This window comes from Vitis riparia, chromosome 15, assembly GCF_004353265.1.
Source record: "Vitis riparia cultivar Riparia Gloire de Montpellier isolate 1030 chromosome 15, EGFV_Vit.rip_1.0, whole genome shotgun sequence".
NCBI classification, from domain to species: Eukaryota; Viridiplantae; Streptophyta; class Magnoliopsida; order Vitales; family Vitaceae; genus Vitis; species Vitis riparia.
In genome coordinates, this window is record NC_048445.1 from 8,880,189 (window position 1) to 8,908,184 (window position 27,996).

At 36.9% G+C, this 27,996-nt stretch overlaps 1 protein-coding gene across 2 annotated transcripts; it reads left to right on the forward strand.

The window, feature by feature from the left end:
• The first annotated feature begins 2,003 nt into the window (after positions 1-2,003).
• Positions 2,004-27,283, forward strand: LOC117932206 (leucine carboxyl methyltransferase 1 homolog). Of its 2 annotated transcripts, XM_034853319.1 has the most exons (14): positions 2,004-2,045; positions 2,397-2,724; positions 10,273-10,361; positions 10,473-10,615; positions 11,060-11,107; positions 11,376-11,457; positions 14,240-14,342; positions 15,377-15,497; positions 15,654-15,701; positions 22,685-22,768; positions 23,533-23,597; positions 26,278-26,329; positions 26,438-26,476; positions 26,843-27,283. In XM_034853319.1, the coding sequence occupies exons 2-14, from the start codon at positions 2,645-2,647 to the stop codon at positions 26,912-26,914; spliced, it is 1,026 nt and encodes a 341-aa protein (XP_034709210.1). In that variant the 5' UTR covers positions 2,004-2,045; positions 2,397-2,644; the 3' UTR covers positions 26,915-27,283. The 2 variants fall into 2 exon arrangements, with proteins under 2 accessions (XP_034709210.1, XP_034709211.1); XM_034853320.1 differs by lacking the exon at positions 2,004-2,045 and having other exon boundaries at positions 2,639-2,724; positions 10,246-10,361.
• The last annotated feature ends 713 nt before the right edge of the window (positions 27,284-27,996 follow it).

The window sequence follows — 27,996 nt, forward strand, 5'->3', positions numbered from 1 at the left end:
ATAATAAGCCAATAAAAGAGGAGTTAGTTACTGATCTCACGAGATGAAGCCCACTTGTTATTTGTTAGCTTTATTGTTATTGGTTTGTTATTTTACCAACTGTATTTTAGTTGTACCAGCTGTTATTACAGTTTGTCTCCATCTGTTGTAACAGAGTTTTTTGAATAATATATATATATATATTCAATTTCTCTCTCTTGCTTCTCTAACAAAGAGAGCAAAGTTTCAGTTTCATATTTTCTATTTGAAACAACCTATCAAATTGACCTATTGACTAATTCAAATTTATTATAATTGAAACAAACAAATGTGTCTTCCTCAACTAACACTAAAATCTTTGACAACATTCAAAATTAAATTGAGTGTACAAATATTATATTGCATTTTACATTAGATTTATCTTTTTTAAAAGACAAATTAACTTTTTACACTAAACTTGTTTTTTTTTTTTTTTTTTCCAAAAGATGAGTTCTTTTTTTTTGCATGTTTTTTGAAAAGATGTGAGTTGATTTTTTACATGTTTTTTGAAAAGATGAGTTGTTGGTGGAATTCTAAGTAGGTGTGACAATTTGTATTGATAGGTCATGTTCATATTGTGTCAAAACCTAGGTATTTTGCTACATAAGTCAACTAAAACCTGACATGAATAATAATTGTGTCAAAAAACTAAATAATACATAATTATTAAAAAATGTTATAATAGTGGTTTTAGGAGGTGTTTCTAATATTTTTAACATTTGAAAATTTTTATAATTCAAGTGTTAAAAATACTAAAAACGTTTCCTAAAATCATTACCAAACATACTCTTAAAGTGCGTTTGAGAGTGATTCTAAAAAGTATTTCTAACATTTTTAACACTTTTGAATAGTAAAAATTTTCAAGTATTAGAAATATTAAAAGCGTTTCCTATAATCACTACCAAACGAGCTCTTAGAGTTCGATTGGTAGTGATTTTAGAAAGTATTTCTAATATTTTTAATGCTTTACAATTTTAATATTTCAAGTATTAGAAAGACTAAAAACATTTATCAGAATCACTAAAAAAACACTTTGGAAAATAACCACTTTTCGGGGCATTTTTATTTCTACCGTCATTAGGAAATTTTTTTTTTTTAATTTTAGGGCTTGGAATAAAAAAGACTGATTAAAAGCAGTGTTTGAAATATTGGTAAACACGAATCTATCGGTACTTGGATTTTATTGGTAAACACGAATCTATTTGGATTTTACGGATATATTATAGAAATATTGATAAAGTAAAAATTATTTAAAATTTATGAAAATATTTGAAAAAACTCTAAGAAATTATAAAATAAACAAAAATTCACATTTTAAAGTTATTTTGTAAATGTAATTGATATAAATATTATTATGAAGAAAAATATCTATATGTAAGGATATATGGGTCTTAATATATAATTTATTATTTATCTTATTAAATTAATTTTAATTTATGAAATATTAGAACTTTATTATTATCATTATTACTTATATTTTTAATATTTTAAAATAAAAATATTCAAATTTAAAAGAATAAATATGAAAAATTTAAAAGTGAAGTGACAGTAATTTTTTAGAATATGATTAATGAGATAAATTATGATATATTTTATATTTAAACTATAATTTATTTAATTCAAATACATTTAATAATGTGAGATAAATGATGACACACATGATTTTTTTAATATTTATATTTTTTATATTTAGTTATTATATAAATAATATAAATTTTTTTTTATATTTTTATTAATCAATTAAATATAATTTAAAATAAAATAATTAGAATTATGTTTTTTTAATCATCAACCTTAACAAATTTAAATTGAATATATATTATCAAAGAGCATCATATAGTTCAATGGCAGCTGGCTACCTAAGATAGGGTTCGAATCCCTTAGAAATTTGATGGATAATTAATAATTAATAATTATTTACATCGAGAGAGGAAAATTGTTCTCAAAGCCATTTTCTGAAGTTGCCCTCCAGACAAGAGAATCCCTAAAAAGGCCCTATTTTCCTCTGCCACTCTCAATCCTCGCAGGTACTAATCTAATCATGTTATTATTATTATTATTTATTTGCAACCCCCGTTTGATTCCCAAGAAAATCCATCTCCCATTTGATTTCCGGGAAAATTCATCCTCGTTTGATTTCCGAGAAAATCCATGCAAAACCCCCAAAGAAAACCAAAAAAATGCTTTTTTTTTAGCTCCCTGTGTTTCTGGATCTGTTCTAGGGGTCTCTTTGCTTTTATGCCATTGGATTTAAATTTCACGAACCCTAAATCCACGATTTATGAGCCAGGCTGAAAAACACGACCTTTGCCTGCAAATCATGATCAGATTACCAATTAGCATCTTATGTTTTTTTTTTTATTATTTAAATTGGACAGATTTTGTATCCTGTGCGTGGGCTGGACTGGTAGGAAATATTGGGAAATTTCCCTAAAAGTCAGTAAAAATACCGATAAATATCGAAATATCGGCGATAATTCTGAAAATTACCGAAATTTCCGTCGACCGATAATCGGTGACGAATATTGTGTGGGAGCCGGCGGATAAGCGAAATTTCGGAGAAATATCGCCGAATTTTTTCGATATTTCAAACACTGGTTTCAATCGATTTTTCATTATAGAAAAAATGGCGAACACTATGGCCGATTCACACAGTAACAGAGCAGCCGTTCAAGCCACGAACGACGACGCCTCGGCCAGTAAACTGTACGTATCGTTAAATTTTTTGTATTCCTTATAATTGGAATTACAAATTTAGTCCAATTTGGTGCTAAAGATCCTCAATTCATTATTCTTTAACTCGGTTTGTTTGACAAGAAAATTTGATTTTCTTCGCGGGAGCGAAAGCAAGGACATTATAAAATTTAGATTTTGTTGGCAACCAAATGGGACATTAGTTTTCAGGACGCTGTTTTACTTTGCGGTTTGTAACAGACAACGGAAATAAAGTAGTTATAAAAGTTTGTTTTTTAGGCTCTGTTTCGATCAAGGAAATAAAAAGAACGGAAAGTAGAAAGCTGAAAATGGCCTGAGAAAGGAATACATTTTGAATTGGTTTTCAGCAATTTTCTTTTGTAATGCAAACAAGGTCTTAGGGTTCACAATGCTGAAGAATTTCTTCGCCTTAAAATAGTATAACTACATATATTAATAGATGATATAAGAGATTGTGTGGTGTATATGTGTGTGTTTATTTTTGTTGAGTATTGACAAGGGTTCTAAGAATGGAAAATTTGTGTTGGCGTGGCCACAAAAAAATAGGAATTTGTTTTATTGTTTGATTTTGTGGGATTGGCGGTCTTGGAGTTGGAGGTTTTTTTTTTTTTTGATAGATAAACATAGAAAAAATTTTCATTGAAAGAGGGTAGCAAGAAGGCAACCCGAAGCATACAGGGAGTATACACGAGAAGCCCCAAAAACAAAAAGCACAAAGAAGCTTACACTCACCAACCCTCAATTAGAGCCCAACCAATCTACAAAGCTAAATAAGGAACGAGGCTCCCCATCTAACGAAGACTTCGTCCAAGAGAAAAGATTACAAACGAAGGAGACTTTCAATCTTTGGATTGACAAAGCCTCATTATCAAACACTATCCTATTTCTTTCTTTCCACATCGTCCAAAATAAACAAAGGGGGGCTGCCCGCCAGATTTTCCCATGCTTCTTGTCTACAAAGGAAGCGGACCAGCCAAGGAGAGTGTCTTTAACCGTGAGCTGAAGGACCCAATTAACTCTAAACAACGTAAACACAAGATTCCACAGCACCCTCGCCTTGGGGCAATGGATAAGGATGTGGTTAATTGTCTCCTCATCATCACAACATAAGAAGCATCTGTTTGCTAGAGACCAGCCCCGCCTTTTGAGATGATCTTAGGTTAGAACCTTCCCCCAAGAAGCTTCCCAAGCAAAAAAACCCACCTTAGTAGGCACGCAAGGGCTCCAAATGATTCGCCACGGAAACAGGACTGCACCACCAGAATCAAGAGTATTGTACAGGGATTTTACAGAGAATATCCCATTCTTAGAAGCATTCCACACCACACTATCCTCCATCCCAACGTTGAGTCTCTTACCTTGAAGGACCGAAAGGAGGCTTGCCACCGCCTCCAGCTCCCAGTCATTAAATGATCTAGTAAAACGAGGATACCATCCCCCCACATCCCCCATAGAATCCCAACAATCCTCTACCCACGCATCTTGGGAACCCGCAAATGCAAACAGAGAAGGAAATGCCTCACAAAGGGGAATGTTACCACACCAAATGTCCTTCCAAAATTTCACCCTTCTACCATCCCCTACGGTGAAGGAAACGTTTTTAAACAACAGCCCGCCTTCCTTTCTGATTTCCTTCCACAACCCCACCCCATAGCCTTCCCTAACCTCACAAGAGATCCACCTTCCTTCTTCTTCCCCATACTTTGTGCTGATAATAAGTTTCCAAAAAGACTCCTTTTCAGCCGCAAAGCGCCAGCTCCATTTACACAACAGGGCCCTATTGAGGGTAGAAAAATTTCTGATCCCCAAGCCACCCTTCATTTTATGAGAGCGAACCACATCCCATTTTACAAGGTGAGGCCTCTTTTCCAACGCACCCCCACCCCAAAGGAAGTCCCTTTGGATTTTCTCAAGCCTCAATCTTACAACCCTTGGGATACGCATCAAGGACATAAGATAAATCGGCATGCTAGCCAAAGTGCTTCGGATGAGCGTGATTCTCCCCCCCTTAGAAATGAACTGCCTCTTCCACAAAGCAAGTCTCTTCCTCATCCTTTCTTCCACACCATCCCACACAACCACCGATTTGTGAGGAGCACCAAGAGGCAGCCCCAAGTAGGTGGAAGGAAGAGAACCCACTTTGCAGCCCAATTCAGAAGCCAAGGCCTCAGCATTCTCAACTCTTCCCACCGGCAGAATTTCGCTCTTCTCCAAGTTGATGTTCAGACCAGAAATGGCTTCAAACCACATTAAAAGCCAACTTAAGACAGCCATTTGGTCTTGGGAATCCTTGTAAAAGACCAGCGTATCATCCGCGAATAACAGATGAGATACTTGAATCCCATTTCCACCCCTGCCCCTTAATCTGCATCCGGAAAGAAAGCCCCCCCTAACCGCTTTGTTAATGAGGCAGCTTAAGGCCTCCATTCCTAAGACAAATAAATAGGGGGAAATAGGGTCCCCTTGCCTTAACCCTCGGGTGCTCTGGAAGAATCCCGCTGGCGAGCCATTGATCAGAACCGAGAAGGATGCAGTAGAGATGCACCACCTGATCCAGCCAGCCCACTTCTCCCCAAAACCCATCTTTTGCATCACTGACATCAGAAAGTCCCAGTTAATATGGTCATAAGCCTTCTCCAGGTCAAGTTTGCATAACACACCAGCTTCATCCCCTTTCAGCAGCGAGTCTATGGCCTCGTTTGCAATTAACGCTGCGTCAAGGATTTGCCTTCCTTCAACAAAGGCATTTTGGGAAGGAGACACCACCTTACTCACTACTTTCTTCAGCCTATTGGCTAGAACCTTGGCGAGAATCTTGTACAGCCCACCCACCAGGCTAATGGGCCTGTAGTCACGTAAATCCTCAGCCCCACCTTTCTTGGGAACTAAGACCAGAAACGTGGAGTTAAGACTTTTAACGAATTTCCCCCTCTCAAAAAAATCCTTAAAGAATCCCATTATTTTGTCTTTGACAAAATCCCAACAAAACTGCCAAAAGGCAATGGGAAATCCATCCGGACCAGGAGCCTTGTCCCCGTTCAGCTCCGAAAGGGCCAGGTACACTTCTTCCAAGGAGAACATCTCCTCCAGCCTGGCAGCCTCCTCTCTACCAATTCTATCAAACTCCAAGCTGCTCATACTTGGGTGCCAGCCACCAGGGTCCGATAACAGGTCCTGATAGGCCCTCACCACTCCCCTTTGAATATCTTGATCGTCTAAAAGACAGATACCTCCGACTTTAATCTTTTTCAAACAATTCCTTCTACTATTAGAGTTCGCCATCTTATGAAAGAATCCTGTGTTCTTATCTCCCTCCTTCAACCAAATTTGTCTTGATTTCTGCCTCCACGAGATTTCTTCCATAATCGCCCATTTTTTAAATTCCTCCTTGGCCTCCTTTCTAGCCTCTAACTCCTGCTCGTTTAATGTTCTCTGCCTCTCCTGCTCATCCTAGAAAGAAACTTTGCCCAAAGCCATCCTCAAATTCACCCCCACTTTACCAAAGACTTCCTTATTCCAATTCTTCAGCTTAACTTTTAAAGCCTTAAGTTTTTCTGAGAGGACAAAGCTATAAGAGCCACTGCAATTAAAACCTTGCCACCAGCCCTTCAGAAGCTCCTTAAATCCTTCCTCCTTCAGCCACATATTCTCAAAACGGAAAGGAATAGGACCTCTCCTAACTCCACCCCCATCTAACAGGATTGGGGAGTGGTCAGACACAGGCCTAGGGAGAATGCACTGAGAAACTCCACCAAAATGATTTTCCCACTCCTCCGAAATCAGGAAACGATCCAGTCTTGACCTGGACTGGCCGTTTAACCCCCCACTCCACGTAAAAGGACCCCCCTGAAGAGGCAAATCTCTTAAAGCCAACTCATCTAGAACCTCCGAAAACCTTCTCATAGAGCCAGACAGTCTTCCTGCTCTACTCCGCTCACTGGGAAATCTAATAACATTGAAGTCCCCACCGATGCACCAGGGATCAGGCCACAAACCTCGAATTGCACCTAACTCTTCCCAAAAAGGTTCTCTATACCTTTTCGTAGTAGGACCATAAACCCCTGTGAAAAACCACATAAACCCATCCTCGCAGTTCTTGAAACGACACGAGATTAAGAAAATTCCCACTTCCAGGCCTACTAACTCCAACACTCTCTTATCCCAGAACACCACCACCCCTCCAGCTGCCCCTCTTGCATTTACAGCTCCCCATCCTAAGAATCTTCCCACGCCAAGACTGTGAATGACCCCTTTGGACATTTCTTGGATTTTGGTCTCCTGCAAGCACACCAAATCCACCTTTTGCGATCTGATTAGGGCCTTGATAACCTTCCTTTTATTCTTGTCATTAGCCCCTCTGACATTCCAGGATAGAATCTTTAGCCTCATCTAACTGTCGAGATTCTATCCCCACCAACTCTGGCCACAGAATTCTCCTTTCTAGCCCCAGAGTAATTGATAGACCACTCAAGTTTTTTCAATTCCCTGTCAAACTTAGTGGTCCCTGCCGAGCCCTTCTTCAAAATTTGCTCTAACTTAGGAGTTGGAGGTTCAATTCTAAATCCTCAGCTTGGAAGCTCCTTACACTAGAACTGAATTTAAATACCATAAACTCCAAACCCACAGAGCAATTCCAAAGCATAAGCAAGAGTTTGAAATTCCACAGAATTGGAATTCCAATTCTAATCCAAATTTGGGAAACCGAAGTAGCTGCAGTATTTTAAAATAGATGAATGTTCTAAAAATCTATTACAATGCACCTGTTAGCTCTCCTATTTGTTCTTATATTGTGCTAGGTTTAGGGTTTCAGAGTTTTAATGAAAATGTATAATACATGAATGGCTTATTGAACCCCTCTATATTTTTTTAATGGGCAAAAGAACAATTTAATAAAAACACCATTTGAAAGCAATCAGGAAGCATGCAAAGGTCGCTAGTGGGTGATAAGCAGGAAAAGAAAACGCACTAGTGTTTTCTTGCTTTCCTATTTTTTATCTCATTTGTGTTAATTGGTTATCTAAGCATACACGTCCATATTTCTTACATTGTATATGACTTAGGTGCATTAAGAGTTGCAAGGATACGAATCATGGGTTCTTTGTAAATAGATAAGTTGTCTATAATTAGTTCATGGATTTGGGTAATCCAGTAGAGAATATAGTGCACTACCTCCTAATTGGAGGAATGATTTTCTTAGCCGTCAGGATGGTTTTCCCATGGTGAGTGCACTACTGTATGTGATGTACATTGGACAAGACCTATGGTGAATCATGATGCAATACTATCAACTGTCAAGATTCACTAAGCTACTTTATTGCATGGACTTTCAACCTTGAGAGGATATTAAGCCCATGTCAAAGTTAATAGGAGACTTTGACCTATGGGTAAGACCTTAAGGTGGTTAGATATCCCCATGGATTGAGTCATTGTTGATGGAGGTTGGTGACAATGAGTATTTTCAATAGAGGAACCATGATATCTCATAGGATTGAGAAAATGTGCCCCTTTGGGTGATCTAAAGGATACATGATCTAGAAGATTATGGCTATAACATTTCATTTGGTGGAAATTTGACATATACTCCTTGGAGTTATAGTATGTCAATTTATTATATAATAAGTGAGATCTGCAACTTAAGGATTAGAGAGATAATCTTAATAGGTGATAACACTATCTTGTTAGATTACGGACACCAATTCATGGGGAGTCTACATGCAATAGATAGTACGGCTCGAACCAAAACATTCACTTCGTTGTAATAACATAGGATACTAGAGTGTAATTGATCGTCTTTAGTAAAATGTTGAATCAATTTAAGAATTGGATTTTATGGGAATTGGTATTTTCCTATGGGTCCCAATGGTCTCCGTTTGAACTCTTAAATCAAGGAGACACTTTTGTTTTGAGGATATTGGGTTTTAGGTTCATAAGTGTGCACAAGGGCGTTTTGGTAAAAACGAAAAAGTTGTATTAGATCTTATGAATTGACTTTCTAGTATGGGATAATTAATTAATTGGAACCCAATAGGGCTAATTAATTAATTAGGACTCAGGTGGGTCGGATTAGGTGGCCCAAGTTCATTTGGGCTCAAGTCACTTAAGGAAACCCTTAGGTTTCTTCTTTTAGAGGGCCTTTCGAGAGTGAACCCTAGTTTTCCTTTAAGAGAGAAAAGTCTACTCTTTTCTCGTGCCTATAGCCTTATGAGGAGAGATTGGGTGGAAGTCTAGTGGGTAGATGTCATTCTTGACGTTTTTGGACTTGTTCTTTACCGTATGGATTAGATTTGGGAACATCTAGATCTAATTATTGTTTTTTTCTCTAGATTAATATTCTATTTGGTTTTTTGTTACGACGCTAGAATAGTTTCTAGAGAAGCCTAAGGTATATTACATGCTTTCTATTCGATCCAAGATAAGGGAACAGAGAAATTTGGAGTTTCCATCATACCACCCACACATCCTTTCACTAAACTTGGTTGAGATCACTCTTCTTTGCCACCTGGCCTTCTCTATAATAGACCTTCAATGCCATCTTCCAAGAAAGGTTTTATTTAGTAGAGACAACTTTTTGAGACTAGTCCATCCTTTCTTTTATCCTAGTAAACAATCGAACAATCGAACAATGAACTAAGTGAAGTTTCTTTTCCAAAGCGCCTCCCTCTAAAGGGAAGCCTCTTTAGATCTTTCTGATTTGAAAGTTACCCTTTTTGGGATAACATAGAGAGACATGAAGTAGATAGGCAAGTTTGATAGAGTACTCTTTTTTAATCTTCTACACTTGGAGAGATAATAACATTTCCAGAAAGCCAATTTCTTATAAAATCTCTCCTTCACCACATCTCAAATTGAAGAAGCCTTAGGTAGAAGACAATTTCCAACCCCATAACCCCATTGCCTTGCAAGGAGGCTAATTCGACCAAATTGGGAACTTCAACTATTGGGATTAACTCCTTTTTCTCTAAATTGATGCTTAACCCCAATAGCACCTCAAACTAGAGAAGAGACCATCTTAAGATGGTTACCTACTCTATGGAAGTCTCATAGAAGAGAAGTACATCATTAGCATGTTATTGATTTTCTCATCAATAAACCAGAATATTCTATTGCTTAAATAAGTCAATTATACAATGCTGGGAGTTTTGGTAGTGCCTTTGTGATTTTGGAAAAAAGACCTTGATCCCACATCTCTTTGTTTCTTCATTTGTTTGGATTTCACTACCATGTTAAATAATTGGGTTACAAGCTTTTCACTGGACTAGTTCTTCCTGTAGATCATGTGAGAGGGGAGAGCTAACAAAATGACATTTCATTTGAAAATGTTGGCATTTTCATGTCTCATGATGCTTGTAATAATTGCCAATGTTTTTTGCAATTCAATTTTAATCTGCATCTGACTTCTGGCACTGTTCTTATAGAGAATTGCTTGTCAAAAAGATAAGGAAGGAGTGATTTTAGAAAACTGATAGAAGTGCTTTTTTTTCCCTTTCCTTTTCTTTTTCCTATTGTGGATAGTACTAATAGTTAGGGTATGGCTTAAAGGTCCTGCATCAGAAAGGGATACATGAAAGATGATTACATCCATTTGTTTGTAAGAAGACCTGTGAGGAGATCTCCAATAATTAACCGTGGTATGGTTTCATTGTTACATGAAATTAGAGTTGATGTACCTAACATATTTTCAGGTTCTTAGTTTTTCTTTGTTTCTCTTCTTGCTTTGCTTCTGCATATGATATCTTAAGGTTATTTTGCTCGTTGGGCTGCTCTCCGGAAGATTCTCTATCAATTTCTGAGTTGTGAAAGAGATGCTAAAGAACAAGGTCATGCAAAGAAGCAGATATTATCACTTGGAGCTGGGTTTGATACAACATATTTTCAGTTGCAGGTGCATAAGTTTCCTTGTGAGTTGTGATATTATTTTGCATATGATGGACATAAGAGTTGAGTCTACATCATTCTTTTTCTTTGAACCTTCAATTTTCTTCATTCTACTTTATTTTATAATATTATTTTGCATATGATGGACATAAGAATGAGTCTCATTATTCTTTTTACTTGAACCTTGGTTTTCTTCATTGTACTTTGTTGCCATAAATCTCAAAATTTATGATCCTCACTCTAGTATTGATTCTATGAATTAAGTAATTTCAGAATTTGGTGCTTTATTTTGTTTCCTGGTAGTTGTTACTATAGTTTTGCATCATTCCTATATAAATTCAGTAATTTTATCCTCCATGTATCTGTTAATAAAATGTATGGGCATGTGGGTTGAATGGCAACAATGATTTGTTTCTCTTTCTGATACACAATGGTTGTTATTCTTTGACAGGATGAAGGGAAAGCTCCATACATATATGTGGAACTCGATTTTAAAGAGGTGCAAGTTCAAAACATTCTTACTAATCTCATGGGTGTAGTTAGTAATGCACTAGCTTCTTTTGCTAGTGTATTAGGATGGTGCATTTCTCCAATTTAGGTGAAGATAGCATGTAGAAGAATGGATAGTTAGATTATCTACACCTGAGAGACTTATTCTGGCACCAACTTCACTGGAGCTTTTATCTGGCTAGGAATATTTAAGTTTTTAGCTTTTTCACTTTGTTTGAGATGCAAGCAATTTAAGTTCCATGGTATCTGTTTGTTAGGTTACTAGTAAAAAGGCAGCTATCATTGAAACTTGCAGTCAATTGAGGGACAAAGTTGGAGCAACAGCATCAATTTCACGAGGTAAGCGTCCCTTCTTAGCTAGTGCTACAAATTCCTGAATGCTTTCTTGAAAAATCAGTGTAATCTGTTTCAGATATCATAAATGTTACCTTCTATTTTTCTAGTATAAATTATTTGAATTAGTAACATGGTTTTGGTTCTAGCTATGTACAAAACCTCAAAAAGATGGAATTGGTTGGAATCCTTGGAAAACATGCAGAAATATCAGAAGAAAGATAGAAAAACTTTTGTGCCATTAATGTCGGTCAAATTCTTGAGTCAATCTTGATGGGAACACTGGAAAGGTGTAGAAAGTCTGGGAAGAGGGAAATGGTCTTCAAAATTGATTTGGAGAAAACCTATGATCATTCTGGAGGAAATGTGGTGAAAGTGTTCAGATTCATTGAGTTTTCTTCTCAACAGGTAGCCTCTAATGCTTACTTTCAAGTGCCAGGAAGTCTTAGACAATGGAATCCCTTATCTCCTTTCCTATTTTAATTTGCTGTGGATGTGATGAGTAGCTGGGTTGAGAAAACAAGAATAATATCCTTAGGTTTTTTTAACACATGGAGATAGCAAATCATAGTTTATCACCTTCAACTTGAGGATGATTTCTTTTTTACTCTTTGGGGAAATTGTATTAAAATGTCCAAATACATGCTCAGGCATTCATGAGGGTGGCTATTTCAGTTATCCTGCAAATTCTTTGGGTTGTGAAATTAGTATTTTGCCCTATAATTTTGGACTTCCCTGTGGTGGAATCTTAAAGCTTTCAAGTTTCGGTAGCAAGCAGTGGGAAAAAATATGCATGTCTTGATGCTTGGAAGAAAGGACACTTCTCTTTCCTAAAAAAAGACCAAAGAATATCTCTGTTCTGGTCAGGATAATTATAATCCAAGGTTTCCTTTCTAATGTCTATGTGTATTTTCCCTCCTTGCTTAGGGTTCTGTCAAAGTGGCCAATAGGATTGAAAAGGCTCAAAGAGCAGTCCTTTGGCTCGGAATGGCAGCATTAAGTGAAATCACTTTGTAGATTTGGAAGATTCAGCTTAAGATCAAAGGGGTTTAAAGGCATAACACTAAAGGAGAAAAACTGTATTCTGCCCACTCTAGGTTGCAACTTTAGAGTTTTAGGGTTCTGGACCCAGTAGGGAAAAGGGTCTAGATGTCTTGACATTTGCAAGAAAGCTTACTTCTCCCTTGGTGGTGAGGATAACTAATCAAAGCATGCCTCTCTAATATATAGGTTCTGTTTTCTATATATGCTGTCCTTTCTAATATCTAGGTGTTTGTACTCTCCTTGGTTAAGTTTTAGTATAAAATGACCAGTACAATTTAGGAGATTGAAAGAGATGTCCTCTAGACAAGGATAGTAAGCAAGATCTCTTAGTCAATTAGGCCGGCTTTAGGCTAAAGGGTGTTTAGGTTTGGGAAACCCAATCCAGAGGAACTATCAGCATTGTGCTAAACATTTTCTCCATATCTGCCTTGAGTTTGTTGTTGCCATGACAAGCTTTTATTTGCTTGAGATTGCTTTGTTAGAGTTGTGAGAAATGAGATTTTTGTGAAGAAATTTGAGAATTTTTGAGGATGATTGTTGCTGAGGTGAAATCATTTGGGAAATTTGGCTTTGTTTAGGCATCAATAGCTAAGGAATTCAAAGTTGTTTGGGTTCTGTGCATGTGAGAAATATAGTGGTTTGTGAATTAAGAGGAAACTGGAGCTTTCAATCCCTTGATTGGGCCCCTTGTTGGCTGGTTAAATTGAATATGAGGAGAAAGAGGGAAGAGAGGGGTGTAGGTGTTGGTGTAGGGGCATGTGTGTTGATGGCATTTTCTATAGTTGATGTGTTTTGATAATGCTATAAAGGCTGTGAAATCTAATTTCTGCAGCTCTTGGGGAACTACTCATCTTGTAAGAGAAATAACAACTCCTGTTTCTAGGAAGAGGTCAAACTCCATTGGGTTTCTAGGTCTGTCAATGAGGCAGATCTTTTGGCTCAGTGGGGTGATATAGCTCTATATATGGTCTGAAATATTTTTATTCTCCACGAGTTTAGATAGGGGATGTTTTGGCTTGTATCTTTCTTGTTTGGTTCTTCATCCTTTAAATCTCTTACCTTGTTCTGTGCTAATGATGTTTTCTTCAGTTTCAGTCAAAAAGAGTAAAAGAAATGGTTCTTTGCCATTTTTTAACTGCTATGTGGGGCAACCTTTTTCTAGTCACAAAAATCAACACATTTAAAATGTTATAGGAAGTAAAAATTCAAGTTATTTGAACCTGTTAAGGATGAAAACTGTATGAATGACCTAACTTTGACATGCTAATGTCGTGCAGTTATCATATTTAATTTTGCTTCAAAGAACAAGGAAAATGGAAGAGTATTAACTTTTGGCATTTCACGTGAAATTACATTTTGTACCAGATGTTCTGACAAATTGCAGAATAGCTGCCTCCTTATAGTTTGTCCTGTTAATGAGGAAATATTTATTTTTTTCTCTGTACATGCTTGGAATAGCTTGCAGAGGTAACCAATAAATTAAAGTTATGCTACAAATTTGTATTAAACATCTAGACTTTTTAAAAAAAGTCAAGGTGCTCCCCTAGTCTTTCTCACTTTCCACTAAAGCTAATGGGAAGGAAAACAACTAATAAACATGCTCATGTGGATCAATAAGGAAAAAGCATGAGATATGAATCACTCGCATGGCATGCCACGCATCTGGTTAATGAACTTGTAAAAAGAAGTTGACCAACAGTCTCCAATACTCTCTCTATACTAATTAAGGACCTGTTTTGTGCAGAAAAAGGGGAGGTACTCAGTGATCACTATAAACTCCTCCCTGCTGATTTGCGTGATATACAAAAATTAGATGATGTCATAGCAATGGCTAACATGGATCCCAGGTATGTGCAAGAAGTGATTTCTTCCTTCTCTGCTATCAAATCAAATTTTATTACAAAGTTCTTGTTTTAATCGGCAAAGAAAAAATAGATTGAAAACCCCCAAGATGGGAGCATTACCCAATTGCACAGAGAAAGAAAGGGAAAGAAAAAGGGAAAAATGCTGCATCAAGGGACTTATTAGCCCTGACTTGCTAATAAAAGTAAAGATGGATGGTATCTCCTCCCCAACATAATTGCTAACGATGTAAACAAAGATACAAGGAACACTTCTTTAGAATGTTCTAGAAAATTTGTTTGACACAGGCTTAGCAATGCCCATGTTCTGCTCCAGTAATTATGATGGTTTGTGGCTGCTTCATATTCTTTTTGTACGCCCAACTTGTCAATAATATTGTGCAGTATATGCATAGTGTTTGAGGCAACATCCTATGCACACATAATATATGTATATTTACAGTTTGAAGTTTGATACTTCTAATATAGTGATGTAACTTGCACAAGCATTCTTAAAAATAAAAGCAAAGGTACAAATAGAATGGAAAGAAGGCGAAGAAGAGGATACTTTGAGGTTGTGTAATGATTTAACTTTTTCTTTTGATTGGAAACAACAATTTATCAAAAATGAATAAAGGAACAAGAACAATGAACTATGCTTCAAGGACTTGACCAATTCATATCCAAAAAGGCAAAACAGTGACAAGAACCACCAGAAAGGCGCAATGAAATACCTAGAAATTTCAATTCCAGAAAGTATGAAGTCCCCTAGAAAAGCCTCTAGCTGAGAGGAGCCTTAGCCAATTCATTAGTTGTCTGGTTAGGTAATTCATCCATATCTTTCCACATTTGTGATGCTGGGTATTTGGCAGATTTGTCTTCTGGAGAAAATTTCATGCTTAATTTTTTTCCATGTTTGTATTTTTTTAAAAATATTTTAATGTTTTTTTTAAATAATATTTTATAGCTTTTTAGAGCATGGTGATCTAAATTTGTGTTGAGGAAATGATTAAGCTGTTCCGTGCTGATTTTGTTATCAGTCTGCCAACATTTATAATTGCAGAATGCGTTTTAATATACTTGGATCCAGATTCAAGTCGTGGTATTGTTGGTTGGGCTTCAAAAAAGTTTTCTACAGCAGTATTTTTCTTATATGAGCAGGTCAGCAGGTTATATACCTTTTTGAACTTCATTACAATTTGTTTTTGCTTTTTATTCATGTTTACAGTTTTTTCAATGGTCTTTTGGTTGCTTTGGTTGGTGATGTTATATTTCCCTATGGTGGTTATTTTACATTTTACTTCGTTTTTTTAACAGATCCATCCAGATGATGCCTTTGGGCAGCAAATGATCAGAAATTTGGAGGTATTGTGAATTATATATTTGATGAAGAGGCTTAGCACTCTGAATCACTTGATAGTTTCTTCTTTTAGTTCTCTCCCTGATTAGCAATATTTATTTATTTTTTTGATAGGTAAGTATAAAAGATGCTCTTTTCTTAAGATGCTCTTTTTCTTTGGAAGCCAACCAATTTTAGCCCCTTTTTTGGGTGAGGGTGGGGGTTTGGATTTGACATTTGTTGGTTTGGAGGTTAATTTCAAACCAACAAAACAGCCTAATCATGGATAATCCTGCCCTAGTAGTTAGGGAACATGCCCAATCTCAGCTCCCAGAAATGGGTGCCTGAATAGCAAAGAACTAACTTTTAGCTATACCCTCCACCATCATATCAGATTCGAATCACAATCTTAAAGTTTCTGGAATCCCTTTCCTGTCAAATGCCGCCCCTGGCAAGGAAATTATAGAAGTCTGACAAAGATGTCCACAGGCTCTAAAGGAGCATCTTTCAATCCATGAAGAGCTTTATTGTAGATTAAGACTACACCTTCTCGTCTCTGAACCAACTCCAGGCAAAGAGATCAGAAATATTTGGTAAAAGGGCATTGTAGATACAGTAGTTTGACAGATTCCTCCACAGCCATGCACATTGGGCAATAGTTTTTCCAAATTCATTCCTTACACCATGTTGATCAATGGAAGGGTTCTATCCTAAATTACTATTCGGACAAGGAAGCTTGGATGATATAGCAAGGTTAGATCTTCAACAACTAATCACAGTGGTTTGATGGTCACTAACTCTTTGTGAGCTTTGCTTGTGGTTATATCTCGAGCTATTATTGCTTTTTCCAATGAGAATGCCATAGGACTGCAGAAATTTTTGAAGATTGTAGGCCCTTTCTTCCTCCCGATTCACTCATAGGCCAGAAAAATGATTTTATTTTATTTTGTTTTTTGATAGGGAAATGAAGTGAATATTATTAATCCTATATACATTGGTTGTGCTCTCTTTTTTGCTAGGTCTTCTTTCATATTTTTTTCTTTGCCTCTCTAAAAAGGAAAAAAAAAAAAAGAAATAGAAAAAAAAAAGAGAAAAAGAGGAAGAAGAAGAAGAGAATGTTACTAAAAAGCACTAAACAAGAAAGGGGAGATAGGGCATAGTTTTAAAAGACTCAAGGCGCACCAAGGCGCAAAGTAGTCCTGGAGCCTGAGGCGCAAGGCGCACCTAAGGCACGGGCTTTAGTGAAGTGAGGCACACCCTAATTTACATATATATTTTTATATAATATAATCAAATTTAACAATCATTAGTTGTCCTAAACACATAAATCATCAAATATCATCCAAAACTTCAATTTAATCAACATGATGAGGTCCCGGAAGGTATGTGACTAATTTTCCTCTATTTTTCTCCTATTTTTCCTCATCTTCTTCTTCTTCTTCATTTCTCCACTGCACGGTTGAGGCTAGGGCATGATTGGGAGTGGTGTCGAGTTCAAAAATACCAGAAAAAGGGGGTTGGAAGGGAAACAGGGCCAAAACGGTGTCGTTTTGGCCTTTTTTTTTTTTTAAAGGAACAGGCTCCAAAACAACGCCGTTTTGGCCCTTTTTTTTTTTAAAAAAAGGAACAGACTCCAAAATGACGTCGTTTTGGCTTATTCCTTTTAAAATAAAAAGGGCCCAAACGATGTCGTTTTGGACCCAAAAAAAAAATAAAAAAAATTAGGGCTTCTCAGCCCCAGCCCTAGCCCTCTGCAGCCCGACGACGACTGAAGAAGAGAAGGAGAAGGAGAAGAAGGAGAAGGAGAAGAAGGAGGGCGTATCTGGCCGGAGGCGAGTCAGGCGACCACGTCGTGCGCCTACGCGGCGCCTTCCTGAAGGGGCGTCACACTACCCCGAGCCTTAGCGCACCTTTCACAACTATGAGATGGGGTTGGTTTTGGGGTTAGTGGTGGTGTAGGTACTAGCCTCATATACCTAGAAAGAATGCAAAGGGTGTCAAATGGCACAATATAAAAGACACAAGCTACACTAACAAGATCCCATATAATCAACAAGATCTAGCAAGGACAAGCAGTCTGCTCCCAAGAAGAATCTAGAACAAAGAAAATGGTTCATAATAAATTGCTTGAATTGACCACTCTAAGCTTCAAATGGCCCTTTGTTGCTTTCTTCCCAAATGATTCAAAACAAACACAACAATGTCATCCAAATTTACAATATAATTTTAGAAAATAAATTCAAAATTTAATTTTGTACTTGTTCATAATTATATTTAATGTTTTAATTATAAAATATGTTAATCTTTCAAGTGGAATATATAAAACTTTGCTTTATTTAGTTATTTAATACTTTAATTATATGATACTCATAATTTTTTTTTTTTTTTTTGATGAGAAACAACAGTAAAGTATATTGAAGAAAGTAAAATAAGTACAAAGAAGGATGGAAAATCCTCCAAAAAGTACACAAAAAGAAAGCAACAACCTCCAAGTTTAAGAATCCATACATCTATGAGGTTCCACAACCTATGTCCCATGTGGGAATATACAAAAATTATCTATCCTTGCTAGCCCACTCTCTTGGAGTTATACACCAACATCCAATCAAGCTCGGTCAAATTAAGGGGAACACCCTTAAAAGTTGTGGAGCAAGATGTCCAAAAGGAGGTTAAGAAAAAGATCATGTCCCAAAGACCCTCTGAGGTTCTTGCCTTATCCTTAAAGATCCTAGCATTTCTCTCTTATCACACTATCCACATCAGAGCAAGACAAACAAGCTTCCACAATACCTTGCCTCCTGCTGTTTCCCAATCCTCTATATGAAATACTCGTCATGGTGTGTATACTTTTGGGAGGAACCCAATCCATATGAACCAAGCTGAATAGTCTGTGCCATAGCTCCAAACTCAATGGGCAATGTAAAAAGATGCGATCTATCATTTTGCCACTCTCCATACACAACAAACAAACATCAAGATTGAGGGCTTTGTAGGATCTTCTTAATTGTAGCATGTCATAGGTGTTTACCTTCTTGAATGCCACTAACCAAGCAAAAGATTAGACCTTAAATGGGGCTTGCATATTCCATACAAAATCAATAGGGAATGAAGGAGTTGGATCAAGATGATTGGTCAAGACTAAAAATAACTACTTTACTGCGTATAAACCTAAAGAAGACAGGGACTAGACTCTTGAATCATTGACCAAAAGGTGATAAATGCAAGTGTGAGAGAGAGGACATGAGATAGATGAATAAGTTTTCCCACTAAACGCTGATGTATCCCTTATCGACCGGATTTTTATTTGACTTCTCTCCTAACTTCAAGTTTGGATCCATGGGAGTGTCTACTGGTTTACATCTCAACATACTTGTTTCCTTTAACAGATCTAACATGTATTTTCGTTGTGAGGCAGAAATCCCACTCCTATTCCTGGCAACCTCCATCCCAAGGAAATACCTTAAACTTCCCAAGTTTTTTTATTTCGAATTCTAGAGCAAGCCTCTCCTTTAATTGTTCCATTTCAGCCTTATCATCTCTAGTCAAGATCATATAATCCACATAAACAATAAGGATCATAATCTTACTATCCTTATGTCTATCGAATAAAATATGATTAGTATGAGCCTGTTTGTACCCTTGTTGCTTGATTGCTTTAGCAAATTTATCAAACTAGGCTTGCGGTGACTGTTTTAGGCCATAGAGGGGTTTCTTCAGTTTATGCACTTTTCCATTACTTCTTTCCTCATTAAAACCTAGTGGTAAATCCATTTTCTTTTATAAGTAAGAAAAGTATTATATTATGAAGAGGCGCAAAAATAGCAACCTAAGATGTATAGGAAAGAAAAAGAAACACTCACCCCCTAACAGTTGAAACAAAAGACTGTCCAAAAGGATGTACAAAAAATAACCCCTCCCTCAATGGGACCCCACCCCATCAATAAAATTAATTAACGTCGAAGGACCATCTTTTATAAACATTTTAGTCTCTGACTAAAGTAAGTAAACAAAAGAAGCTTTTAGCCTTTGGATGGACAAAACCTTATCTTCAAGGGTGATTTTATTCCTTGCTTTTCAAACTGACCAAAAAATGCATAAAGGACCCGTTTTCCAAACAGTCTTGCGCTTTTTACCCACAAAAGACCCATTCCATTCCTTGAGAGTTTCCCTAACTGGAGAAGGAAACACCTAAGACATTCCAAAAAGAGTGAAAAACATCTCTAAAAAAACCCTTGGTTTTTTCATAATGGAGAAGTAAATGGTCTATGGATTTCTCATCCACTTGACAAAAATAACATCTATTTGCTAGAGCCCATCCCCTTTTCTGAATTTGGTCCAAAGTTATAGCTTTGCCCCACGTTGCTTCCCAAGCAAAGAAGCTTACTTTTGGTTGCACACAAGTAAACCTTTAGTGGTAAATCCATATGGACCTCTTCCTCTGAATCACCATTTAGAAACACACTTTTTACATCTAATTGTTGAAGTGGCTAGTCTAGATTTGCAGTAAGAGATAGTAGAACTCGGATGGTATTTAGTTGAGCAACGGGAGTGAACATTTCTTGGTAATCAATACCGTAAGTTTGAGTATACCCCTTTGCTACCAACATTGCCTTGTACTTTTCAATTGACCCATTGGCTTTGTATTTAACCATAAAGATCCACTTATAGCCTACCAAAGTTTTCCCTTCAAGTTTTGCCATAATATCCCATGCTTCATTTTTCTCAAGGGCTTGCATTTCTTCAATTATTGCCATCTCCATTTTGAATCCCTCCATGCATCCTATACCTTTTTTGGAATGTCCACACCTGATAGATTAGCAACAAAGGCTCAAACAAATGGAGATAAATGGTCATATGCCACAAAATTAGAATTGGGATAATGTGTGCAAGATCAAACTCCCTTCCTCATAGCTATAGGAACATCAAGATCAACAAATTTAGGACTAAAATCAGAGTTTGAAGGAGATGTACCTAAATTTAGTTCGGGCCCTTGACCTTGCTAAAGACTATGGGATTTTCTATTTTTTCTAAATTCTTCTTCTTTCGTGAATAAATAAGTAGCTCTGGTTGCATTAGCAAATCTCCTCTTGTCATGTTTTGTTCATTGGTAGAAGGCATCATTGGCTTAGACACGAGGGGAATGAGATTGATTTTGTTCGGACAGATCTGAGGAGCCTGGCTGACTTGGTAGCTCAAAATAATGATGAGATGGGAACTGAGTTGGGCTCGGTAGAAGAATGGGTGTTTCCCCACAAGTTTCCTAGAATTTTTCTTCACTTTTTTTTCTCCCCCTGAAGGGAATTTTTGGTGTAAAATGGTTGATTTTCAAAGAATGTGACATCTATAGAAGTGAAGTGCCTATGCTTTTCTGAAGAATAACATTGATATCCTTTTTGAGTTGCAGAATATCCCAGGAACACACATTTCATAGCTTTTGGATCAAGTTTTGTTCGATCATGTTCATGAACATGGACAAAGGTGGTGCAACCAAAGATTTTTGGATCTAACGAAGAAAAGACTCAGTTTTATGGATAAAGACTACTGAGAGTATCCAAAGATGTTTGAAATTGAAGAACTTGTGATGGCATGTGGTTTATCAGATAACACGATGTGAGAATTTGTAGTTCATTGGATATGAATTTATTGGACTACCAATTTTCCTAAAAGCTTAAGCTTGTAGGATTTGAGTTCAATATGCATATCATACTTCTCCCTCACGTGCGGCCCCGTATCTACACGTGGAAAGAGAAACAGAATTTTGGATTCATATCCAATAGATAGATACAAATAGAATTTGGATTCATATCCAATAAACAAATAGGGGAATGCAAATTGCGGAGAGGGGGCTTGAACCCGAGATATCCCACCAAACTAGGCTTTGATACCATGTTGAACTACCAATTTTCCTAAACACTTAAACGTTTAGGAAAATTAGTTGTATAATATGGTATCAGAGCTAAGGGTCATGGGTTTGAGTCATGGGAGCATCATGTTAGGATGCAACAATGCCGCTTTTAAGCCCGGGGATGGGTCACCCATATGATGGCTATTAGAACAACTCTGAAGGGTGTGATGTCAAATGCCATAAAAGGTTTAGCTTACCTTCATTGACAACCAATTGGTTTTCAAATGAGATGGTCAAAGTTTGACCCAAGAATAAGCTTGTAGGATTTGGGCTCAAAATGCTATCATGCACTCTAACACCAAATAATCTATTGGGCGCCACTTTGTGGTTGAAAAATAAGGTCATGTTAGGTTTTCTGTATTCTGATGCAAATGTTCCAGAAAATGAGTTAGAAATACAATAAGTGAATGAGAAGAAGCACCACATTAAACCTTTCTTTCCCCAAATCCTGTTTCTGGGTTATTTCCTCTTTTCATATATGTTACTCTGGTTTTTACTGTATCTTAATTGAACCAAATTTATTAATATCCAGATTCATTTCAAACAAAAACAAACAGCTCCTGTATTAGTATAGGATTAAATAACCTGAACTGCTGGAGCCAGAGCCTTGGCCATGACTAGGACATGCTACATAGCAACACACATTGAAATTAGCCCATGGCTAGAGTATTGTAACACACTTGGTTATTTAATCCTGTTATCATTTTATTAATAATAATAATTTCATGAAGCAAATGCAGAAGAAAATTTGTTCCAATTATAATGGCTGAATGAGAATATTGTTTTTTAATAGTGAAAACTTTCAGCATAATGCTGGAAACCACATTTTTGGCATTATTATTTTATTTTTTGTGACCCTGAACTTGTATGAGGCCATGCTTAACTGTTTTAAAGTCAAAGTTGGAAATGTTGAATTGCTGAAGAACTTTACTTTAATTGTTCACTATTATAATGTTTATTCCAATGTTTTAGTTCTTTGGGTAAATTTATAACAATTGAGGTTTAGTTCTTGGGATAAGCTAATGACATTTAAGATAATTTCATTAGATTTTGCTCTCACCTTTTTTAATATGTACTGAAAACCTTATTGCTCTCTTGTTTCAGAGTAGAGGTTGTGCGCTCTTGGGCATTTATGAGACACCAACTTTACTTGCAAAGGAAAAACTTTTTCTTGACCAGGGCTGGCAGGTATATTATAAATTTCTCACAACGGTGAAAACATTCTCTTGATTTGATTAAGACATTATTTTTTTCTTGATAGGGAATACTGATTTTGTTGTGAACAAATACACCACACAATCTTTGAAGGAGAACAACTCCTTTTAGATAATGATAGGGGTGCCCTCCAGCCAGATTGGGAGCCTGGGAGGGCTGAAAATAGATGTGTACCCATAACTGTACCCCATATGGCACATGTTTGGTGAGTGCCTCAAATATCTTCGACTGAATCAATTTGAAAAAGACCTAAACTGAAGAATTATTGGTAGGTAATGTTGATCTAACACCCAACCACAGGACTGTGCTATCCATAAAAATTGGGTATAGTTACTCATTAGTGGCCAGCAAGAATGATCTTAACAGAGTAATGATAACCTTAAGGTATTTAACATAGATGGCCAGAAAAGTTAAAGCATTTATTGCTGTATAATTTAGCCAGATGCTTGTATGATTCTAGTCAATTAGCTTTTTGTGCATGGATCTTCTCAAGGTAATTCCATGAATGGTTGATTTTTGGTTTCCCAACTGAAGATTTCAAATTTGTGTGGTCTGAGATACTTTGACTAATGATTTTGGGGCTGGGGTTTCCTGTAACTGATAGAGTGGTTTCTGGGGCTTGTTGATTTTTCCTTTGCCGAGATTTCTTTTCTTTACATCATTTTCTGCCCTTTTTTTACTTAATCGTTCTTATTTGTATTCTCAACTTTTGTAATGTTTTCTATGTTGGGTTTCAGCGTGCTGTTGCCTGGGACATGCTTAGAATTTATAGTAATTTTGTTGATGCTCAAGAAAGGCGCAGGTATATGCTCTCAAGTCTTGGAAAGAAGTTAATGTTTTGTTTATTTATTATTTTGATAGCATGACAGAAGTGGCCATTTGCTTTTCTTGATCAGCATTAGACATTAGGTTTACCTTAACAAAATTATTTGCCATATGGAATAGGGTTCAGCTAAGAACTAATGCTTTCCTTTCAACATCCTAAAAAAAAAAGTTCTTGTATTTTCTCTGGACATGTAACATTTATTTGCAAAAGGATCTTTTGTTGGAGGTTGGCGCAACATGTTGAATCAGACTTTTGGGCTTGAAAGAAGAGTAGATGGGCTGAGAGGCAGGTGGGAGAAGAGTATGACAAATAGACCCAAGGAAGCATCTCAGGCAGAGGTAACTCTGGAATCTTAGAGAATTAAGAGTGGGCCTAAGATCTGAAAGATGCTAACTCTTTGTAGTGTGGGAAACTGGGCCTCCATAAGTAAAGAGTGCTTCCCTGCTGGCTACCAAGCCCAAGGCCAATGATAAGGTCCACCTAGGGCTAGGAGTACCTGTTGGCCACCAATTGGTGGGAGCTCTTTTAAGTCTAGAGTCCATGATGGCCCCTACAAGTTGTGAGACTTGCTGAGCTAAAGTAGGCTTATGAGGTGAGTTGACTGGAGTGTGAACCACGGGTTCGTGACACATTGCTGGTGAAATCCATCCCAGCAATAATGGAGGATTCCCCTTATTAATCTGGTCAACACACGTTTGACATGCATCCAGTTTGTACCTGTCTTAGTGGGTCTTCAACTCTTGTGATTAAGCCAGACCCTCAGGCCATCTCATTTACTCAGTGTTAGGAGGGTTGTGCCCACCATTGAAGTGCACCAAACATCTTTTAAGCTCTTGAAATCCTTGCCTTTATTAAGTGTCACGTATCTACTGCGACGGTTAGAAGAGAGCTGAGCCTCTAGCATTAGTAAAAGACAATAATGGAAAACCAGTCCCGTGGAGGGGGTGGTGAGACTTTCCCTAGGGATGCCAAGCTAGAGGTTCCGCCTACTTGAACTCCTTGAAGAGGTTCCACAAAGGCATTGAGGGGATGACTCCCTTCAGCCTTGTAGGACTTGAGGTAGAGAGGGGAAACACCCCTTTCCTTTATAGTGGATCCAAGGTATAAGAAGTGTAGGCCCCCACTGCAGCTCCTGAAACAAAGGGGGCTGGAAGTAAGGAGGACTGGTGGAGCACTTCCCTTTCATGATTCAAGGAGATTGGACTCAAGTTAGGCCCTCCATCATGATGGTTAGATGAAGGGACCTAATGAACAGTTGCCATGAGTTTGGATACTCATTGAACTGGAAAGTTCTGGTTTAATTCTTCTTGGATTGGTCTTACCAGAAAATTCAATTTGATTTTAAATAGTGAAAATTGAAGAGATAAGAAAAATGGAGTGCTGAAGGATGAGTTGCATATGGATTTTTGGTTTTGGGTTTGAATTTTGAGTTTACAACTATAATTTCTTTTACTTGTTAAGATGAGGGATATTAACAACAAAACCCACCCATGCAAGATGTTCTTTTTTTTTATTAGCCGTACTTGTATTACTAGCATTCTTGATGCTTTATTATTTTAGGCTGAAGTTTCTTTAAGTTTGTTTTGAGGTTTTTAAATTAATTTATGTACTTTATTATTTCTTATAAGTATGCTTCAACATGTATTTACACAATTGATAATTCTAGTTGTATGCTTTGACATGTATTTACACAATCGATAATTCTAGTTGTGCCTTTTAGACTGGTTTAACAGTCAATATGTCATGTTTTAAGCATTCTGTATTTGGCTGAATCCAACTGGTGAGGATCTTGTTTCTGGTTGAAACAAGTTTAATCAGCTGGTTTGGATCATTTCTTGTAAAAGCTACTCCTCATAATTGGGGCAATCATGCAGTGTAATGAATGGACTGTAGATTGATTTACTTGAGCAGCATTGTCATAAATTTCTGTTAGATATTTAGATTTGTTAACCTTTCTAAATAATTAGGTTTGTGACAATGTTTGCATGCTTCCCTGCTAGCAACTTTACTATCATTCTTATCGGTGTAATCTAGTTATTTGTATATCCACATTCTATGGTTTGGATGAATCAAACACCAGTTTGAAGGTTGTGTTATTAATGTCAAACATTAACAGAGGGAAGTAATGAAATGTTGCTACTTTAGATATGTCAGCAAGAGTTGCCTGACTTGTAGCTTCCATTGAATTGTGTTGCTATTTTCCTAGTTGACAAGATATAATTTCTATAATTTAATAGTCATTTTGGATTTAAGACTACAGACCAGGATTGGATAATGATCCCTGTGCTATCCATGGGTTCACCAATGCAGACGGATGTGATCATTTATGCATTTGTGCAAGTCAGTATGCATGTATATTGGTTTAGCCCTGCTGCCATTATTTTCCTTGGCAGAAAAAAGAGAATTCCTTGTTAGTACTTCCAGAATTTTTTTTGCTTGGTTTTAGCAATGCCTAGATCCCATGGTGGTAATAAAATGAGATCACTTCTCTTTTTAATGTTCTAAAGGTTTTGTTCTAAGAAATGAAGCATGATTCTTTTCCTGGATTCTATCTTTTCCTTTTGCTTCTTTTATGCACTTTATATCGGGAAACTTATCATTTTTCTCTGAAATATTCTTGGAAAGATTCTCACCTGTGTGCTGTTCTGTGGATTAGGATTGAACGGCTGGAATTGTTTGATGAGTTTGAAGAGTGGCACATGATGCAGGTAAGTCACTCCATTTATTTGCCTAAAGAAAACAAAAAGGGTTGAGATAAAACTGATAATAGCATCACACTTATTTTTATTTTTTTGTCCTGAACTGCTTATTTTCAGGAGCATTATTGTGTGGCTTATGCAATCAACGATGCCATGGTATGTCCATAGATGATCCCAAATCTTGGTCTAGCCCCTCTCCTCTAAATCTGGCTCCTCCTTTGCAATGCCATTTTCCTAGAAAACAAGTTTTTCGGCATTTATGATTGTACTTCTAGAATGAAATTGTTTCCATTCTAAATGAAAGAATTGACATTCCAAAGCACATTCACAAAAAGCAACAAGAAAAAGGGAAAAGAAAACGCATTGCAGATGAGTGACCCTATTGAATTTGACTCCATCTCCACTATCAGACTCACCCAACAGTGTGTTTAATTCTTTTCTGATGCTGACACATTTAGATTTTCTTCATTTATTCACCATTCACAATGTTTTAACCATTTCTTATCTAACAAACTGATTTAGGGCTTGTTGGGGGACTTTGGCTTCCCTAAGGACGACCACGTGCCCTGCAGCCCCTCAGCAGCACCACCGTGAAGGGATGAGGGTACATCTCATCAGAATTCTTTGTCAAGCTGTGAGGTACACAATGAGCACAGAAATCATATGCAACCGACACGTGCCAGTTTCTCACCAGATGGTTGTCAGGTAAAAAGGGTCTCTCAACTAGTAGTTATAAGTTTCCAAAAGGATGATGGCTCGTGTGGATGAGTCTCCATGTATTTTGTTTGGACTTGGAAAGACAGATCCTTTCTTTTTTGCTAGCTGTTTGGCAAAGAAACGTGGTGGGTCCTTTTTCCAGCACAACATGTGTCATCCTATGGTTTTGTGGGGTCTTTTTATGTGGAAAAAACATTTGCATGGTTGGTCTTCTTTTAATGCATTCTTCCCCCCTTTTTTCTTATCCTTCTACTTCTTCCTATTATTTTAAGTTCCTAAGTGCCATTTGATAGGTAGATACCTCAATATGAATGTGCCCTTGTTTTGTCATAAAAGAAGATAATACTTTATTTTATTTTTTTGTGGTGGCTAATTGGTGAAGAGAAATGTTAGGTTCTGGATTTCAAGTGGAACCACTAAGAATCTAAGGTTTGTTTAGTGAGTTTTCGCTTCTAGTTTAATGCCTTCTTTGTAGAAAGGAATCTTTTCTGCTGGACCCTATTAATCCTTGTCTTTTGCTGAAAAGGTGGTTTAAGTCTTAAGTTTCCTTTGCTTTAGAGTGTTCTACAGGGCAATCAAATTCGAAGATCAACTAGTTTTGAGGGTTTGGGGGTATTTCCAAACCATTTAAGAGTAGGATTAGAAGACAAATGCCTCGTAATAGAAAAAAGAGTTCCTTTGAAATATTAGGATTTTTACATTATTGCTAGTATTATTGTTAGGTTGAATGTAGAAAATCTTAGAAAGAGACAAGAACATGATGTTGAAAATAGAATGTGAATGAAGCACCCTGAGATTTGCATAGATAGAGAGACCCCCCAAATAGCTTCTCTGACAGTAGAGGTACAAGGACTTGTGTATAGTATCTTACTATATAAACTATATACCACACACCATCAAGTGGTCAACACTTAGCCAATTACACAGACATTAGTCTACATGATTGAGGGCTTTGGGAC

Bases quoted from the DNA above. Each gene is read 5' to 3' on its own strand.
- LOC117932206 (XM_034853319.1), top strand. From the start codon at position 2,645: ATGGCGAACACTATGGCCGATTCACACAGTAACAGAGCAGCCGTTCAA. The intron at 10,616-11,059 runs GTGCATAAGTTT...ATTCTTTGACAG, and splicing joins CAACATATTTTCAGTTGCAG to GATGAAGGGAAAGCTCCATA. The intron at 15,702-22,684 runs GTATTGTGAATT...CTCTTGTTTCAG, and splicing joins AAATGATCAGAAATTTGGAG to AGTAGAGGTTGTGCGCTCTT.